The sequence below is a fragment of the Nyctibius grandis genome, chromosome 8 (assembly GCF_013368605.1).
Source record: "Nyctibius grandis isolate bNycGra1 chromosome 8, bNycGra1.pri, whole genome shotgun sequence".
NCBI classification, from domain to species: domain Eukaryota; kingdom Metazoa; phylum Chordata; class Aves; order Nyctibiiformes; family Nyctibiidae; genus Nyctibius; species Nyctibius grandis.
In genome coordinates, this window is record NC_090665.1 from 39,403,658 (window position 1) to 39,420,077 (window position 16,420).

Here is a 16,420-nt window from a genome sequence, read left to right on the forward strand (position 1 = left end):
TAGCCACAGCCTCCGTATCCTCCCCCAAAGAGCACGCTGCCGATGCCTTGCTGTGTACACTCACAGCCTAGATGGGTCAGTGTGGAGCCAGACACAGACAACCCTGGAGCCTGTGGGAAATCTGCTCAGCTCCATTCATGAGCCCAAGGTAACCTCCCATGCTCTTCCACAGTGTTTAAGCTTTCTTATCTTGACTCTGTGAATCAGGCACAAGGCACAACAGTTTGCACATTAGCAGTACCCCAGCCATACCACTGCAGTAAAAACATTGCTAACCAAGACAAGCTTTCGATTTAGTCTGTTCCATCATTTTGATGGGATATGCAAAAGAAATCTAAGAGCATGTTATGTGAAAGTTCTCGTATCTTGACCTTCTGCTCATATCTGGAGTTCATGTCTGGCTACTCTAAGACAATGAGGAATGTAACCATTAATACGGATACCTGACACTACAATCTTGCATGCAAAACTATTATTTTCCCTCACTTACTAGCTTTGACTTTTTTCTCAATATTAAAACAGAGTAAAATTTCCTAAAGCCTGTAATGTCCCATCCCCCCCACCTTTTTTTTTTTTAAACTAGGGTGGGAAGGTTGCAAATTCAGGCTCTTCAAAATGAATCTCCTTTGCAAAGTATTTTTAGCACACTCACAGTGCTATGAGCAAAGAACAAAGGAACAAAAATATTTAGCAAAACAAAAACAAGGTAGCAACTGCTGCTTATATTTCCAATGCCTCTTGCACGTGAAACACGGGTGTGCAATAATGCCTTGCAGGGAATGCATGCTGGAAGCAATGTCTTATGGCAAACATTTCTCAGGCGGCCTTTTCAGATTTTGCCTAGTTCAACACAGTAAGGAACAAATCAGCAATTGTAACAGATGTAACAAGTGCCTGTGAATATTCGGATAAAAAGCTAGCATAGGACTGAAATTAAAGCTCTCAACATGGTAATTCATTTGACTGCAGTGATAGAAGGTAATAATGAACAAATGAGACTAAAAATTAGATGTTTTCTGATTATTTGGAATACTCTACTAAAGCACTTAAGCTCCTTGCTAGAAGTAGCCATTTTAATGGCACTGTATCAAACCGGTGAGGTACTGAAACTTAATTTCTACACATGAGGTGTAGACAGTTATAGCTAAGGTTTAGAAACAACAGAGTCCTGAAAGGGAATTAAATTTTACCTTAATTCTGATTTTATACATAACTTTCTGTAGAAGGCTTTATAACACTAAAAGAGAATGTTATGTAAAGGGGCGCCAGCAGTCATTTTTTTAACATCTTTTCTAAAGGTAGGTTTAGCCCTTTGACTGAAACATCAAGGCACCTCTCAGATTTTTTTATTTTTATTTTTTTTAAAATGGGAGCACTATGCATAATCTCAGATTTGTTCAGATCGAAGTCTGTTTAACAGGGGCGGCTACTCTATGTAGCCAGAAAAGTCATCCTGTATCACTTTAAGAATTCAGACTGTATCTTGACTTGGTGTGATGCACAGAAATGTTGCCAAAATGTTTGTCACTGTTACTACTGAAATGTTAACAGATTTATATTCCAAGGTTCTCTCCATACTTGAGACCAAAAGCAGAGGTAAGTCAGTTTTCACCTCACCTCCTTCTGGCACCAAAATTAAAAACAGACACTGTAGCTGAAGATACATGTACACCCATTAAACCCCCTCAACCCTTTCAGAGCTCATTGCTTGTGCTGCTGCTCACCTAGAGAAAGGAAATGAGGCAGATCACCCTCCTTTCCCTTCTTTTCTCATATTAAATAGCATGGGAATCAGTTTACCTATCTGTTCATATCAGCTCTTGGTATCTGCACTCTGATAACACCAAGTCTACGCATGTCTAGTTATGCAACACTATTTAAAGCATTAGTATTTTTTTTTAATATTGGAGGGAAATTCTAATACATTTGGACCAATGGCTTTACATCCAGGTAAACCACATTTTTATTTCTTTCAATGTATCAGAGATGTGGCAGAACGTGCTAAGAATGTACAAGTGAGTCATCCTTCAAGGTAGGTATACCATGTACAGAGAGGACCTGATCATGTTTAAGCTATAGTAGGTGACAGTGCTAAAAGTTCCCACCCTATCCCCAAACCCAACCCCTTACCTCTTTGGGAGAGGTGAGGACTGAGCCACTCGCCAGTACCGCTGGTTTGGTTACAGACACTGGACTGGTAAAGGCAGAGTCACGGCTGGAGGAAAGCGAGCCTGGTTTATGTTCACTTCTGTTGGCTTTCCATGGACTTGGCTATATTGAAGAGAAAACAACATGCTGGACAGTAAATGGTAAGGTGCAAGAAGGGGTTGCTTGCAAGTAGTAAAACAAATAAATATTATGTTGGCTGTTGTATGGATTTTTTTCCTCCCTCTCCAAGAACAGTCTCAACAAGTTTACCTCAACACCCATTATTTTTCCCCATTTTCTTCTGCTTTCCCCAAACCACACACAATTCTGCTTCATGGGCACCACCCTCCTGTAAAACACCGTTAGAGCTCAAAGAGAAAATCCAGCGTTGTTCTTCATTAACTGGAATCACCACTGAGTAATGCAATGCATCTTACAGCTACCCACAGATGGGAAGTAAAAAAAATCCCAATTAAATTCACATTTCCTATGGGAACATTGTATGCCACAAAGAAAGGGTTTGCCACTTGACAGGAACTTCCCTTGTGCAAGGAAGAAGCACATCAGGGAATGTTTCTGTCCAGGCTGAGAATACAAATTATTTATTTCCTAGGGCTCTGAAAGTGTCCATCATTGCACTGATTGGGGGCGGGGAAGGGGGGGAGAAGAAAAGGGAAAAAGAAGAAAAAGCAGACAGTTCATTAAAGTGCACGAGCACTTGCTGTTTTGCTCAGAATACTCTCTGCAGTATCCCTTCAAATACACTGGAGATACAGCTGAAAAGCAAAGACTTCAAGGTAAGTTTTTGTTACTTGGAATGTTATGCTTGACCCTCTCTTATCAACCAAGGACAAACACTGAAGTGGTAGTCTGTACAAAAAGGACACTAACAAGAAGCTTGTATCAAGTAACATGAGAAATAACAATTGTCAGAGCATTAAAACATACTGGTTCCTTTGATCCATTAGAATTTTGAAGCCAACTTCAAGTCACTAGCAAGTAACTCATGCACAAGTGGAATTCAGTTAGATCTGAGATGCAACAGATCTTGCACTCTGCAAGCAGTGAGAGCAGAAGCTGTTATTTCAGTATGTTCTCACTCTTCACTGGGTTATTTTATTAATTTTTAAATAAATAAATCAGTAGGGGAGGCGATCAGCTTTACTCTTCCACTCCAACTTAAAAACAAGAGCAGTCTACATCACTGAATGGATTATTCAGCATTCACAGCACACATTCCAAACATTCCCTTCAAACCCAGAAAACATCCCGATCTGCGCAATATTGCCTGGTACTAAAATCAGGGTGTAGAATTACTATGACATGAAGTTTCTTTCCACAGATGGGGTGGTTGCACTGTTTAGATACCCAGTTCTTGGCTGCTGATGGTTGTTCTCCAAGCTTCCACAAAGTGGCAGCTTAGACAATTCAAAGACAGACCCCTGTTGCTTTCTTAGGGAGGCCACTGGTCTCAAGCACAACTAGAGATGAATATCAAAAGGAATCGTTTGCAGATTATGACCTTCATGGATTGCTTGACTGTGAACAATTAGCCAAGAAAAAACGCACCTGTTTCACTGCCACCAGTTCCCTTCCTTTCAGTACTACTTGGTGCAACTTAACAAAATCATTTTTCATTCAGTTTGCCTGTGACAGCTTTCCAATACTGCTGGCTTTGTCAAAAGGAACGTTTTGACCCCTCTGCGACTTTATGCACCGCAATTTCTGTACAACTTTCTAGAGTCTTCAGAATAATGCATCCTACCATAGCTGCTTTATGTCTGTACCTTTAAAAAAAGGCATCATGCACACAGTTCTTCTGCCTAAGGATATGCTGATCTCCCACCTTTTAGCTTTGCTAATGGTCACCATTCATTAACAAAAGTGCTGTTGAAGACATCATCAGACAATCTGATAATCATTTTAACCATCAGGATTTTTCCTGTAGTTGGCAGAATTTGGCCTGAATTAAGAGAAACTTACAAATGAGAAAGACGCACTAAACTTGCTTTCTTACAAAAAAGTTAATTTTTCCTATTTTGCTTTTATCTTTGAAGTGTGTAAAACTAATCTACTCTAATCATAGGGAAGATTTTGTTGGAATGTCGCAGCCAGCATTAGTAAATAATAAATTTCAGAACTCAAAGAATTTGGACACCTTTTTAAAAAACAACCTAGCTAATAACTTCCTTTAGCTTTTAAAATACTTTCACTATCAATTCTACAAAGTTCCTAGGGCATCTATACATGTGGATTCTCTGGAAAAATGGGCAAAATAAAGCCTAGAACTAAAAAAAACCAAAAAAACTACTTGTTTTTTCAACAGTCCTATATTTCTTTCAGTAAAAGAATTACAGCACAAATCCCATTATTTTTCCAGGTTGTCTTCAAGGCTCAACTAAATTAGACCTTAATTGCAGGATGTTACAATCTAATCTGATCTTAGCCTCAATTGTGTTTTAAACACATCAAAGTATTGTAACCCAATAAAGATTTTTCAAGGCAGTCACGTGAACAATTCAAGCACATCCTAGCACACATTCCACTTCTCCAGCATTGCTTGTTTTGTTTAAGTAAGATAAGGATTTGTCTAATGCTTGAGAACACACTCATTCAAACAGACATTAGGACAGTCAGAAGAGAGGTTAGTTCTCCGTATGGACAAGACCAAATGGCATTTTAACAGAGAACAACAATTTTAGCAGTAAACAGACCTCTACTATAAAGGCCATTACCCCAGAAACCACTGGATTCCAACTCCTGCTATTTGTTAGGGGGTTGATTCCCCTGCCAAGGGAGAGAGTTCTCCCTTGATCTGCGGTTCACTGACTTAGCTAGAAACTCTGTACCTTGGAAGGAGGAGCTGCAGGTTTAGGAACCAGATTTTTGTAGACACTTGGGACAATGGTGGTGGCTTTGTTGCCATTTGCCAGGTGAGAAACAGGTGATGTAAATGCAGCTGAGAAGGCGGCGGCAGGATCCTCTTTTGAAACCTTTTTGATGACCAGCATCTTGGTAGGTTGCTTGGCACTAGGGGGGTTTTCTGTAAAAATAAACCAAGAAAGATTCTGAAATACAAATGTTCAGTTTCATAACAGCTTCAGTATACTGCTCCACTTTCTCCCCCCTCAATCTCAGATGCTACACTTCTGATTCTGAGACTACTATGAGCTGTTCTTTTGTTTCAGCTTTGAGCAAAGATACTGGATAAGGATGTCAAAATCCAGTATTTTTTCGTTTAACCACAACAGCTCCCTTGATGCTGAAGGGAAAAAAACCCATAGTGACATCAGCTAACAGCCTTTCACCATACTACAGGAATCAGAACAGATATTAGCATTTTTCTGAGCAACCATGGATCAGCTTTGTTAATTCACTAACACAGCAAAAATACTTTGCATAACCTATATACCTCAAAAGACAGAGTGCTTTTAACAAAGAAGCACAATTCATATTTCTTAGGCCAAATCAACACATCTGCAGGAGCAGAACAATTTAACAACAGTAATAGTATAAACAGCTAAAAGCCCCATAAATGCTAATTGTAATTATTTTTGAGCAGAACAATAGCTACCCGACAAACATACAAGAAAACAATCTGGTACTATAGCAAGAAGTGGTTTTAAATTTTTGTTGTATTTGTACTATTTACAGTATCCAACCCAACTAGTCCAGCTACATTTTAATTAGAGATTAACAAACCTATATTTAGTTGCTAGAACTGGTACCCTGTTTCACTCTTTCTTTTTTAAAGGCATAGATTCCCCTACCACATCAGAATCAAAAGCAAGCCTATTCTGAGTTTAAAAAATCAAATAAATCCAAACCACAGAATTATGACAGTTTTGCTGTATTGCTAGTGTGAAGATCACAAGTCAGGAACTAATGTCTAGTTCACTCAAATCTGCTCTGCCCTTCAAGTGATGTCTGCATGAAATTGTAACTGCAGCAGGACAGGAAGCAAAGGCAGAACAGTGACATTACTGCCACCAGCAGTTTTTTTATGACAAGACAAGCACAGTTTCAAGTAGACAGAAAGGCCAAGGGATTGGTGAAGACTGGGGGAGGAAAACAACAAAGGAGAGAAAGCTGCAAACTGTCTGCTTCACTTAAGTCTTTAAAATCTTTTTGAGTGGAAAAACTAGCATTTAAACATCGGCTACAACTTTCTGCTTCAGCATCAGCATTCTGTACAGCAATGTAAATACCTTTACCTACCCCATACTCCAGAAGGTGTTCCTAAAGGTTTGTTCTGGTTGTTGTGTCTTCCAGCTTCTGGATTCAAAGATGGCTGTAAAAAGACAATGCAAATGAGTACATCATTATACCTCATATAAAAACAACAAAAAAATCAGTATTAACATAATATTATGCTTCTAGGAACCCAGAGTACAGGTAGATTTCTCTAAACAGCACCTGAATTAGAAGAGAGTGCTTTGTCACAAGACATCTGAAAATCAAGATAGTACTCTCCTTGGTTTCTGCTGTATTTCCAACAGAACTATCAGAGGGTTCAGGGTAGGCCCTGTAGTCTTCTACATACAATTAAGTAGATTACAGCAACCAATACACACATAAAATATTTAAGTATTTAATCAGCAGCTCAAAATATAAAACAGAATCCACATCATCAGTATATGAAGAATCTAGTCTCATTTCCCAAATATTTTTATACAATAATTATGCATTAACCAATAAAAAAAACAAAAACAAAAACAAACCAAAAGCAATATTAGGCTCCTAATGTAAAAGAATAATGAATATATATACATTTACTGACAAAAAAGCTACGTGTAAATTTATGTAAAGCTTCAGAGTCCACTTTTCAGGACAATATTGCATGCAGACTCAGTGCTCTCTGTACTTACCTTTGATTCACTCCAAGAATTCAACTTAGTGGAACAACTAAGGACGTGTCCAAGCTCAAAGCAGAGTACAGAAAATCTAAGTATTCAATGACAAGTGTTCCTGCTTAGCTAGCTGTTCCTCTTCCCCCGTCCCAAATAACTTCAGTTCAAAATAAAGCCATCTTTTTCCTCTTTTTAATGAATTCTTCACATGTTAGTAACCATGGTGACAGCATAAGTCTCTAATAATGAGCTTCTGAAATAGTAGGCATTCCTGTTCTATAAGAGTTAGGAAAAAATGTCACACCATAGCATGAATTCCTGCCTCAGACCCTAGAAATTCCTCTGTTTCAGTGCTTCATTTTTTAGTTACAGGTCAGTTTTATAGCACGGGTGCTCATACCACAGGAGAGGTTACACTAACAGTCTGTTTTGCTGACCTTTCAGGAAAAGTGTTGCCATCATCAGCCACATAGGCCTAGCAGCTACACACATAACCACAGTATACAGTAGTTTCACCACTATAGCAAAGACAATGCAGGAGTTATTTAGCAAAGCTTGCTGCTAGACAGTCTGTGGTATTATCATCTTAAAAAAAATGGGGGAGGTAATTACAGAAGAAACAGCCATGTAGATGGGGAAAGGCTCATCAAGTCACTGAAGGAGAGAATGAAGAAGGACATGGAAGAAAGATTTGAACCCAGACAGACTACAACAGTGCACAGTTGCAATTGTTACAATAACTTTCTACATTTCAGCAGGCTTTTGACAGTCTAAAGAACAAGTTTATAGAAACCTTGAATTACAGTATTCTTGATTTATCGCTGCTCTCCAGGTGTTAACCACCCTGTGATGCAGGGTACCACCCCCCAGCAGAAGGAGCTGAACAAGAGCATGCAATCGCTGCCCAGGCACTTCACTGAAAAAACCCAGCAGCTTAAATCAAACTGGCTCCTGTGGCAATTTCAGTGGAGGCTCTATAGATTTTGGCCTGAAGCAGCTGTGTGTCATTCATATATTTCACTCCAAACTCCTAACTTCCTGAATAGAAGTACTGCCATCAAACTGCCATGACAACTTCAGCTGTAAACAGCCTTCCAGATAGAAAAGATGAAAAAGAGAGCAAAAAGCTCAAGACGATGATACACACAAGTGTGCACACTACCACCAAAAACTCTCATTACTGGGGGCAGCAATGGCTTTAGCATTGAAGACGAAGTCAGAGGAATTGCATGAGGTGAAGCAATTCAGTTACCAGAATCTTATAGACGATATTGACCTCATTACACTGGTCAAGAAGAGCCTAGAGAGAGCAAGAAACAAGATGCAAAAAGCAAAATACATGGTTTGATAACAATAAAATCCTCATCAGGGGACAGGAGGAAAAAAAAATTAAATTGGAAAGAAAAGCAGAAAAGTGCGTGTACCTCAAAACACTAGCATTAAGGAATGCACATGGTAAGGATGAAAGCCGTAAGTCCAAGTACTATTTGGTAAAGTTTGGAAAACTAAAGATATTGCAGTAAAAATAGAGCCATGGGTGTAAGAGACTATTGTACTGATAATACCACGTGAATCAGACTGTTGAATAAGAATCAAGTTGATGAATTGGATATACTGATGGAAGAAATGGCTCAAGAAACCCAGATCCACAGACTAACAGAGAGACTGGAAAACATCACTGATAACAAAATACTATTCCAGAAGATTCAAGGCAGATGGTTGAAGAGGTCTGAGCACATGTCATGAACAAGCTTGGGAAGGTTATCACAAACACCAACACATACCAGAATGCAGGAGACAGGAATAGCAGGCAGACTGAAGATAAGATGAGTAGATGTACGTAGGAGCAAAAAACAAAAAGGCTTTGTAAGCAAAGCCACAAAGTCAATACAACTACTCTTCCTGTGGGAGACCAAAGTGTCACCTTATGGGTTTCGCTGAAGATCTGGCTTGTGTGTTACAATGCTGTCTTCAGTTCACAATAACCATTTGGCAAAATACAGTAATGCACCAAAACCCATAATCCAACAGGTTGTCAAGTCCTGAAGATCTGGGTACCAATCAGCATGCTGTAAGCACTGGAATAATTTCATTAAATCTGTTGTGATCTCAAACATGGAATGGAATGCAACTCTAGATCCATGCCACCTATCAATGCTAATAAAAATGAGATCTAAAAAGCCACTTCTCACAGCTTCTAGTGAGAAGCTCCGCACTTACAAAGTCTTCTTCCTCAAATTGCAACTGCTCTTTATCTTCCTTCTTCTCCTCCCTGGATTCAACAGGCAGCTTTTCTTGAAAGGCGGAACTTTTCCGAGAATGGAAGTTGCCATTCCAGTGGCGATGAACTCCGGTTCCTCCTCCACCACGCTGGTTCACACCGTCATGGCCCCGTGAGGGACCATGCCAGCCAGGCTGACTGCCAGAAAGCCCAACATGAGCTCCTTTAGAAACACCAGAATCTACAGAATCATGGCGGAGAAGGGACGGCTGATGCCAGCAGTCTAAACAAAAGGAGATAAGTATGCAAATAAAAAAGTCAACACAGCGTGCCAAATACTGGAAATATCAGGCTGTTTTTATTGTTGTTAAGTCAGTGTTCACTAAGTAACTACTAGGCCAAACTTACTAAGCTACTGTGTGATTGTATCAGAAAACAAACCAAGCTACACAATGCACATAGAGCTAGCACAGAAACCCCTTAAGGCCTAAGCACATGGCATGGGAGAATAGCACAAGTTTCTTATACAATGTTTTGAAAAGGTAGTTTTCTAAAATATTGTTTATATTCTGCAGAATTCTTCATTCTGCAGAATATTCCAAAACGTTTGCTCTCAGGCTGCATTCCGATCCCTCCTACTCACCTCCCGCAGCTCGGAGGGGCCCATTATTGAAAAATCCATCAGAAGAGTTGTGTCTCCTACGGCTCACCCCAAAGCGGCCCTCTCCCCGTGGAAGATGCTCTCCATGTTTCTCAAAGGTGGCTGCAGGGGACTGTAGAAAGTAAAAAGTAATGTAACGAAGCATTCATTAGGGTACTCCAGGAGCCTGTCAGTCCAACAGTGACATTTTGTCAATTGAAAAAAAAAAACCCCAAACCCCAGATTCCTGTGCTAGTTTTCAATACAGCATCCATATCTGCATTGCTGAGCCAACAACATCAACAATCACATGAACCTGATCAGAACGGCACACAAATCCACATATCTTATACGGAATCAGAGAGAACCTAACACTCTAATCTTACCAGCCGTCTTTGCAAACACATACTTTCTGCAATACTCATTCAAGAAACTCTATGATACACAGGTGCTCATTCATTCACTCCCTCTAAAGACAGAAGAGCAGACAGCAATGGAGGATCCGATCAGTCTGACTAAAATTCAGAGATACTCAAGTAACTTAAAGCTCTTTTGGACTTGTCCTGGTTTCGGCTGGGATAGAGCTAATTTTCTTCTTAGCAGCTAGAATAGCGTTGTGTTTTGGATTTAGCATGGGATTTGGTATGAGAAGACTGTTGATAATATACTGATGTTTTTAGTTGTTGCTAAGGAATCAAGGACTTTTCAACTTCGCATGCTTTGCTAGTGTGCAGGTGCACAAGAAGCTGGGATGGAGCGTAGCCAGAGCAACGGAACCAAACTGGCCAATGGGATACCCCATATCATGCAACGCCATGCTCAGTATACAGATGAGAGCTGGCCGGGAAGTTGCTAGCTCTCTCTCCCGGAATTGTGGTTTCAGGGTTTCTTAACCTGGGATCGCTAACAAGGGACAGGCTGGGCATTGGTCAGTGGGTGGTGAGCAGCTGCACTGTGCATCACTTGTTTGTACATTCTATTATTTTTATTTCAATTATTAAATTGTTTTCATCTCAACCCATGAGTCTCCTTACCTTTCCGATTCTCTCCCCCATTCCCCGAGGGCAGGGGGAGAGTGAGTGAGTGGCTGTGTGGTATTTAGCTGCCTGACGGGCCAAACCATGACAGGACTGAAATAACTATGATGCTGTAGAAAACGTTAATGCTTCTATCATTAAGATTGCGAAGAATCTTTTACTCTTCACTTTCCCTCATTTATAATAAATTCAGAGGTTTGTTTTAAACGGATCAAATATCGTGAAATTACTTTTCTGTCCTCATATTTAAGCATGAAGGTGAAAACTGTATTCTTTCTTGTTCATCAACGTTGTCCATCATGATCTGGTTTGCTATTAAAAGTGTTTTTCTCCACCGACATGCACAAACACCACAAATTGTTAAAGTCCTAACACAGACTTCCCGGGTCAACCTAAGCCACTTCTGGAAGGAGTTTTAGAAAGAAGGTGACAGGCAAACTGCCCTCATTTTAAGGTTGCAAAAAACTAATGAGTATTTTTGAGTTTGGAGTTAGAGCCCAAGGGCTTATTATCAATCTACTACTCAGCAAGGGTCAGATTATTTTCATCAATCAAACCCAAATTATATCCCGAATTGTAAAGAAGTGGCAGCTCAAGTCTTGACCCCCCCAAGACTTAGCGCCACTTCTTTAATGATTTTTCACTTGAGATGTCACTCAAGTCTCAACACAAAGACACTGAACTACTTCCACGTCTGAACGCAAAGACTGTTCCTCCTCTGAGATAAAAGGGATACGTTTGTTGAAACAAAAACAAAAAAAAATTATTTTCACCTTAGTAAGTTTCCAAAAGCCTTCTTTAAAAACACAAAAGAAGTTAAAATTAAACATTTTAAGTTCAACAAATCATTGGGGCAATTTTTTTGTCATAGCTGTTAAAGGAGGTGATCTGTATTAATGTTACCTTGGTTGACTGTGGCGTTGAGAAGTTAAGCCAGGCAGGAACAAAGTCATGCTGCGCCATTTAGGTCCAGTGTCTCCCTTCAATAAAATGAGGCATCAAACCTCATGGCCAGGATCTGGAAATGAAAAGAACATTCCCTGACTGTCATCTTTTCCAAACTGAAATAATAACTATTTATTTCCCAAAGCTTAGCCTATACGAATAAGAGGGGAAAAGCGCTGTAGTTTTTCATGTTACGCTTAAGCACTTTTTTCCCCTGCTGACTTTGTTCCTCTGACCAAAGCAGGTAAGAACTGAAACATTCCCAGTTACTTCCTGTTTACAATTAACACACCCATGAAATTCACGACAGGATGGGCATGGAGGCAGGAAGAAAACAGAATGAACAGCATAGAAAAGCCATACAATGCACAGATGTGTACAATCAAGACGTGACAGAATTTGGGGTACATTCCTTCATTGCTCATTGTCTCGTAGTATACAAAGGCGTGATCACTGCATGTTTTATTCCAGAGGCTGTAAATCAAATATGACCAAACTGGTGATGATGTTAGAGACATTGAGAGCAGATCAGAGACCTGAAAGACAACCATATGCCAGCTCCTGCACACCAAACTTAAAATTTTATCCAGATCCACTAACTTCCATGTATCAGGGAACATCCTATGCTGAAACTGCTTTCATAGCTAAGAAACCAAATGGTTCGGAACAGAACACAAGCTGGTTGAAGGATCTTAACAGAAGTTCAACTGAAGACCAGCTGAGGCGTCTCACTGAGGAACCTGAAACTGCATTGTTCTTTCCAACTTGTCATAGGAATTTCCACTGCTCAAAACGATGAAAATTCCATTATTGCTCTGTATAACTGAACTCTGCCTTGTTGTGGAAGGTTCTCCAGTTTACCATTTTATTTTTCAACTTTAATTTATCTATGAACAAGTCAACACTATATAAGCAAAGAAAAACTATATATGATCACTTACCCTGAGTTTGCCCTCTGTAGTCCAATGTCCTCAGTTTCTGTGCTTCACTGAGCTTTGGGTTCCTTCCTTCTCCAGTATGCTGTAAGACCAGCCTTGAGGCAACAGTGCGTCTCGAAGCTGAGCACGAGAGGCCGCACTTCGTGCCAACTGTGCCCTTCACCCCCTCAGCTGCTCATTTTAACCACTCTTTGCACTCTCACTACCTAAGAAGGTAATTTATATTTAAAAAAAAGCCACGACCACGTTCACCTCATTAAATTTCCTCTGGTCGTGGTAGTACAGAAGTCAGCCTTTACATTACAAGAAGGTTTGTCAAGTCTGCATGACAACATTCAGAGCAACATCATGGTTAATACTGAACAGACACACTCAAGTCTGCTGGATAATTCATGATCTGCAGCAGATCAACCTGAACACTCTGGAAAAAGGACAATGTTACATAAAAATGTTTGCCCCAAATGCTGAGATCTAAACAAGAAGCATCTGCCCAAGTGCTCTTAAAATAGAAACTTCATTTTTATCACATACATCTGCTAAAAAAAGGTATAGTATTATTTTAAAAAAATGAATGTTAGGATATACTCTGGTCTTCACGTAACTTGGTTAGTGCTCCACAGAGCTAAGCACTACTTGATATAAAGCTCAAAAGCAGGCACAAATGTTTATCTCCCCATTTTTCACCATTTACATGCTGAAACACAGGTCACATGAACAAAAAAATGCCAGGTCCAAAAATAATCTCTTCTACTCTATTTTTTGTAGACTGGGTGCTGCTTTTAAAGGGACACAAATTATTCCACAATAGCTTCTTGTTCTACAGTGGAGAGTTCACTTCTGGGTCATAGTCCTCTTCCATCAAAGAGGTAAGACAGGAACTGTAGTCACTATAAAAAACAAACAAAACTCCATCAATACAAGTGACATAAACATGACAAAGTATGACTAGAGAAGAAGAGGAGAAATTGAGCAACTATAGTGCAAGTGCCACAAGCTATTTGATCTCTGATCAAAACAAAACCTGAAATAATCTAAAAAAAAAAGTCCTTGAAAAAGGCATTTTTGCTTTTAAATGACCACCTCCCAGATTTAGTTTACAAACGGGCAATACAAACAAGCTGAATCAGAATAAAGGGAAGAGTGGAGAAAATGCATGCAGCTGATGAAAGGGATTCCACACTTCATAGCAATTTTAAAACCTGCTGCTAAAATAATGACTCTCTAAGCCACAGGTAGGCTTGGCCATTCCATGTGCCTCATCTCCTCTATGCGCCCACATCACTCCTCATCTGCTCCAATACAGCCAGACTCTCCTCTCAAGAGACTCATGATAGTAATACATCCAGTATTCCATTAACTCTCCACAGAAAATATCATCAACAAAAAAATTTGAGTTTTTCTGCTATGGCCTCTTTTTCCTTGAACCATCTCACCTAACCAGAAGAAAACAGATAGTTTGACTGTTCCTGAAACATCTGAAAATTTTTATTACTGTTTTGATGCCATCAGCTGTTTCTCAGGATCCCTTTAGGCATGCCTTATTACACCTTCACATTTGACTTAAGAGTTTGTTTCCCTTGTTTGGATATGATTCCATTCTTTGATCAGTTTTGGTTTTCATTGCATTTGTTATGCCATTCTTTACTCTAAGTGTGTGGATTTTTTTTTTTAAGTTTTTAAGACAGTTTTGATATAAGCTCAAAATAAACACACAAAGGGAATAGTAAAAGAATTACCACCTTGTTATTCTCTGGGTCATTCCCTTTAATAAACTCCCTCATTTTCATATCATTTTTTCTTTTTGGAAATAGATGTTTATTGTTGTGTAGGGGAGTTTGTTAAGATGGAAACATTTTTGTACCTAAGCTGTGAGCCATGATCACATTTCTGGAGGTAGAGTAACAACAAGCAGCCCCACAACCCCTACAAACTACCAGCCAAGATGAGGCAAAACCAGAGTGGACATGGCCACACACAATACTGACCTGGGAACTTTCTGAGCATCCCACCCTGTACCACAAGCTATTAAGTGTCACAGACTGCAAACAACAACAGTGCTAACGTATCAAGACCTGTTTTTACATTAAAGGGTAATTTTTCAGTGTGTATACAGACATGCTGGAACATCTGCTGCAGACAGAACAGTCTTCCCACCATGCTGAACTCAGCACGGGTACAGAACTCCTTTAGATGTGACCTTCTGAGGCTGCTACCAAACGTTTGAGTAGTAAGTAGAAGACAAAACAGGGACAAAGTCAAGGCAGTTGAATATATTTAAACAAGATTCATTACCTTCTGAATAAATATGCTTTTCAGAACAAACTGTATAGCAATTAAGCATGTCAAACTATTGACAGAAGTCTTATAATTTAAGAAGTTGATTTAATGAACCTCGAGAACGATTCACAGCAATGTGAAAAATGGACCTAAACAGAGCAAAGCCCACACAAAACTGTTCTCTGGATTTAAGGGTATCTAAATAAACGAACACCACAGAATAACAGTTTTGAAGTAGGAACTAGGTCCGAGTACGCAGCAAAAATAAAAACTCCACAGAAGTGCAATACCGAGGTTATGCTTCACAAAAAAGGTTCCCAGTACCTTTGGAAAAGGAAATGGAAAAGGAAAGCACATCAACAGTTTGCAAAACTTGTGTTGCTGCAAGACACCTTTTTATATTTCAGCACAATCAAAACAAAGGTGAAACTCTGCAAAACTCCAATCACCAACTTAGAAAATATTTTGCAGAAGATTCAGGTCTCCTAACCTGCTATTTTGATATCCTGTTAGCACCAGTGACCGGGGCAGTTCATTAAAGAGCAGTATCTAACATGCACACAGACAGTCTAGTGCAGCTCCTAGACATGACATTTTGGACTGATGTCCAAGCCTTGCAAACATCACGCACAGTTAGCACAAATTAGACACTGCTGATCAGAAAACTTTACACTTGTTAAAGGAATGACCGCCACATCATCTCAAACCTTCTATCAAGTATTTTGATACTTCTGTAACCTTTATTCAGAAAGAATCTCACTTGTGGGTGTCACAGTTACTGGGAGGCTCTGCACTGAGGTTGCAGTAAGCTAAAGCGAGAGGCTTAAATTAATCTCCACCCCCTTCTCTTCAGGCTACAGAAGGCACACTTCAGATTTTAAATCCAAAGTCATGTCTTCAGCCCTTCCAAAGCTGTGTTTCCTGGCATGAGCAAGGTACTGAAGGCTATATGCCAATACACTATATGCCAACTCAGCATGCAGCTGGCTCCGTATTTCAATAGGCACATACACTGCTCTTCAGTCATCGCCTTCCTGTGCATGTAATATCACAAACAAGGTATGGGACATTAAAAGGCAACACTTTTTGCTAAAGCAAAAAATTTCCTGTTAGATGAAGTGTTGTAAATGATACTACTACTGAAACCCTTCAGTCTCCAGGATTAGCCCATGTGCTCGGTTTTACAGCCTCCTCTCATGCACACTCTGAATCCTGTCCAACATTACACCTTCAACCTACCCCAGACTGCTTCCATAACCTACCATACTACTGACAACAGCAATATCACAAAATCATAATGGGCAAGACCTGAAGTCTCTCAGTTACCTTCTCTGACAGCAACCTACAATAAATTCTTAAGAAAA

The 16,420-nt window shown here is 39.7% G+C and overlaps 2 protein-coding genes across 3 annotated transcripts in view; both read right to left on the minus strand.

Annotated features, from left to right (window-relative positions):
• The window catches only part of PRDX1 (peroxiredoxin 1), a 116,305-nt gene that overhangs the window by 59,121 nt on the left and 40,764 nt on the right, over positions 1 to 16,420 (minus strand). The window lies entirely within an intron of this gene.
• GPBP1L1 (GC-rich promoter binding protein 1 like 1) overlaps positions 1 to 16,420 on the minus strand; it is a 32,728-nt gene that overhangs the window by 3,700 nt on the left and 12,608 nt on the right. For both annotated transcript variants that reach the window (XM_068406913.1, XM_068406915.1), the window contains 7 exons: positions 12,783 to 13,666; positions 11,800 to 11,914; positions 9,863 to 9,992; positions 9,219 to 9,502; positions 6,367 to 6,439; positions 4,998 to 5,191; positions 2,131 to 2,271 (listed from right to left, as the gene is read on the minus strand). In XM_068406913.1, coding sequence (XP_068263014.1) covers positions 2,131 to 2,271; positions 4,998 to 5,191; positions 6,367 to 6,439; positions 9,219 to 9,502; positions 9,863 to 9,992; positions 11,800 to 11,859 — 882 coding nt within the window. In that variant the 5' untranslated portion in view covers positions 11,860 to 11,914; positions 12,783 to 13,666. The remainder of the gene's footprint in view (positions 1 to 2,130; positions 2,272 to 4,997; positions 5,192 to 6,366; positions 6,440 to 9,218; positions 9,503 to 9,862; positions 9,993 to 11,799; positions 11,915 to 12,782; positions 13,667 to 16,420) is intronic.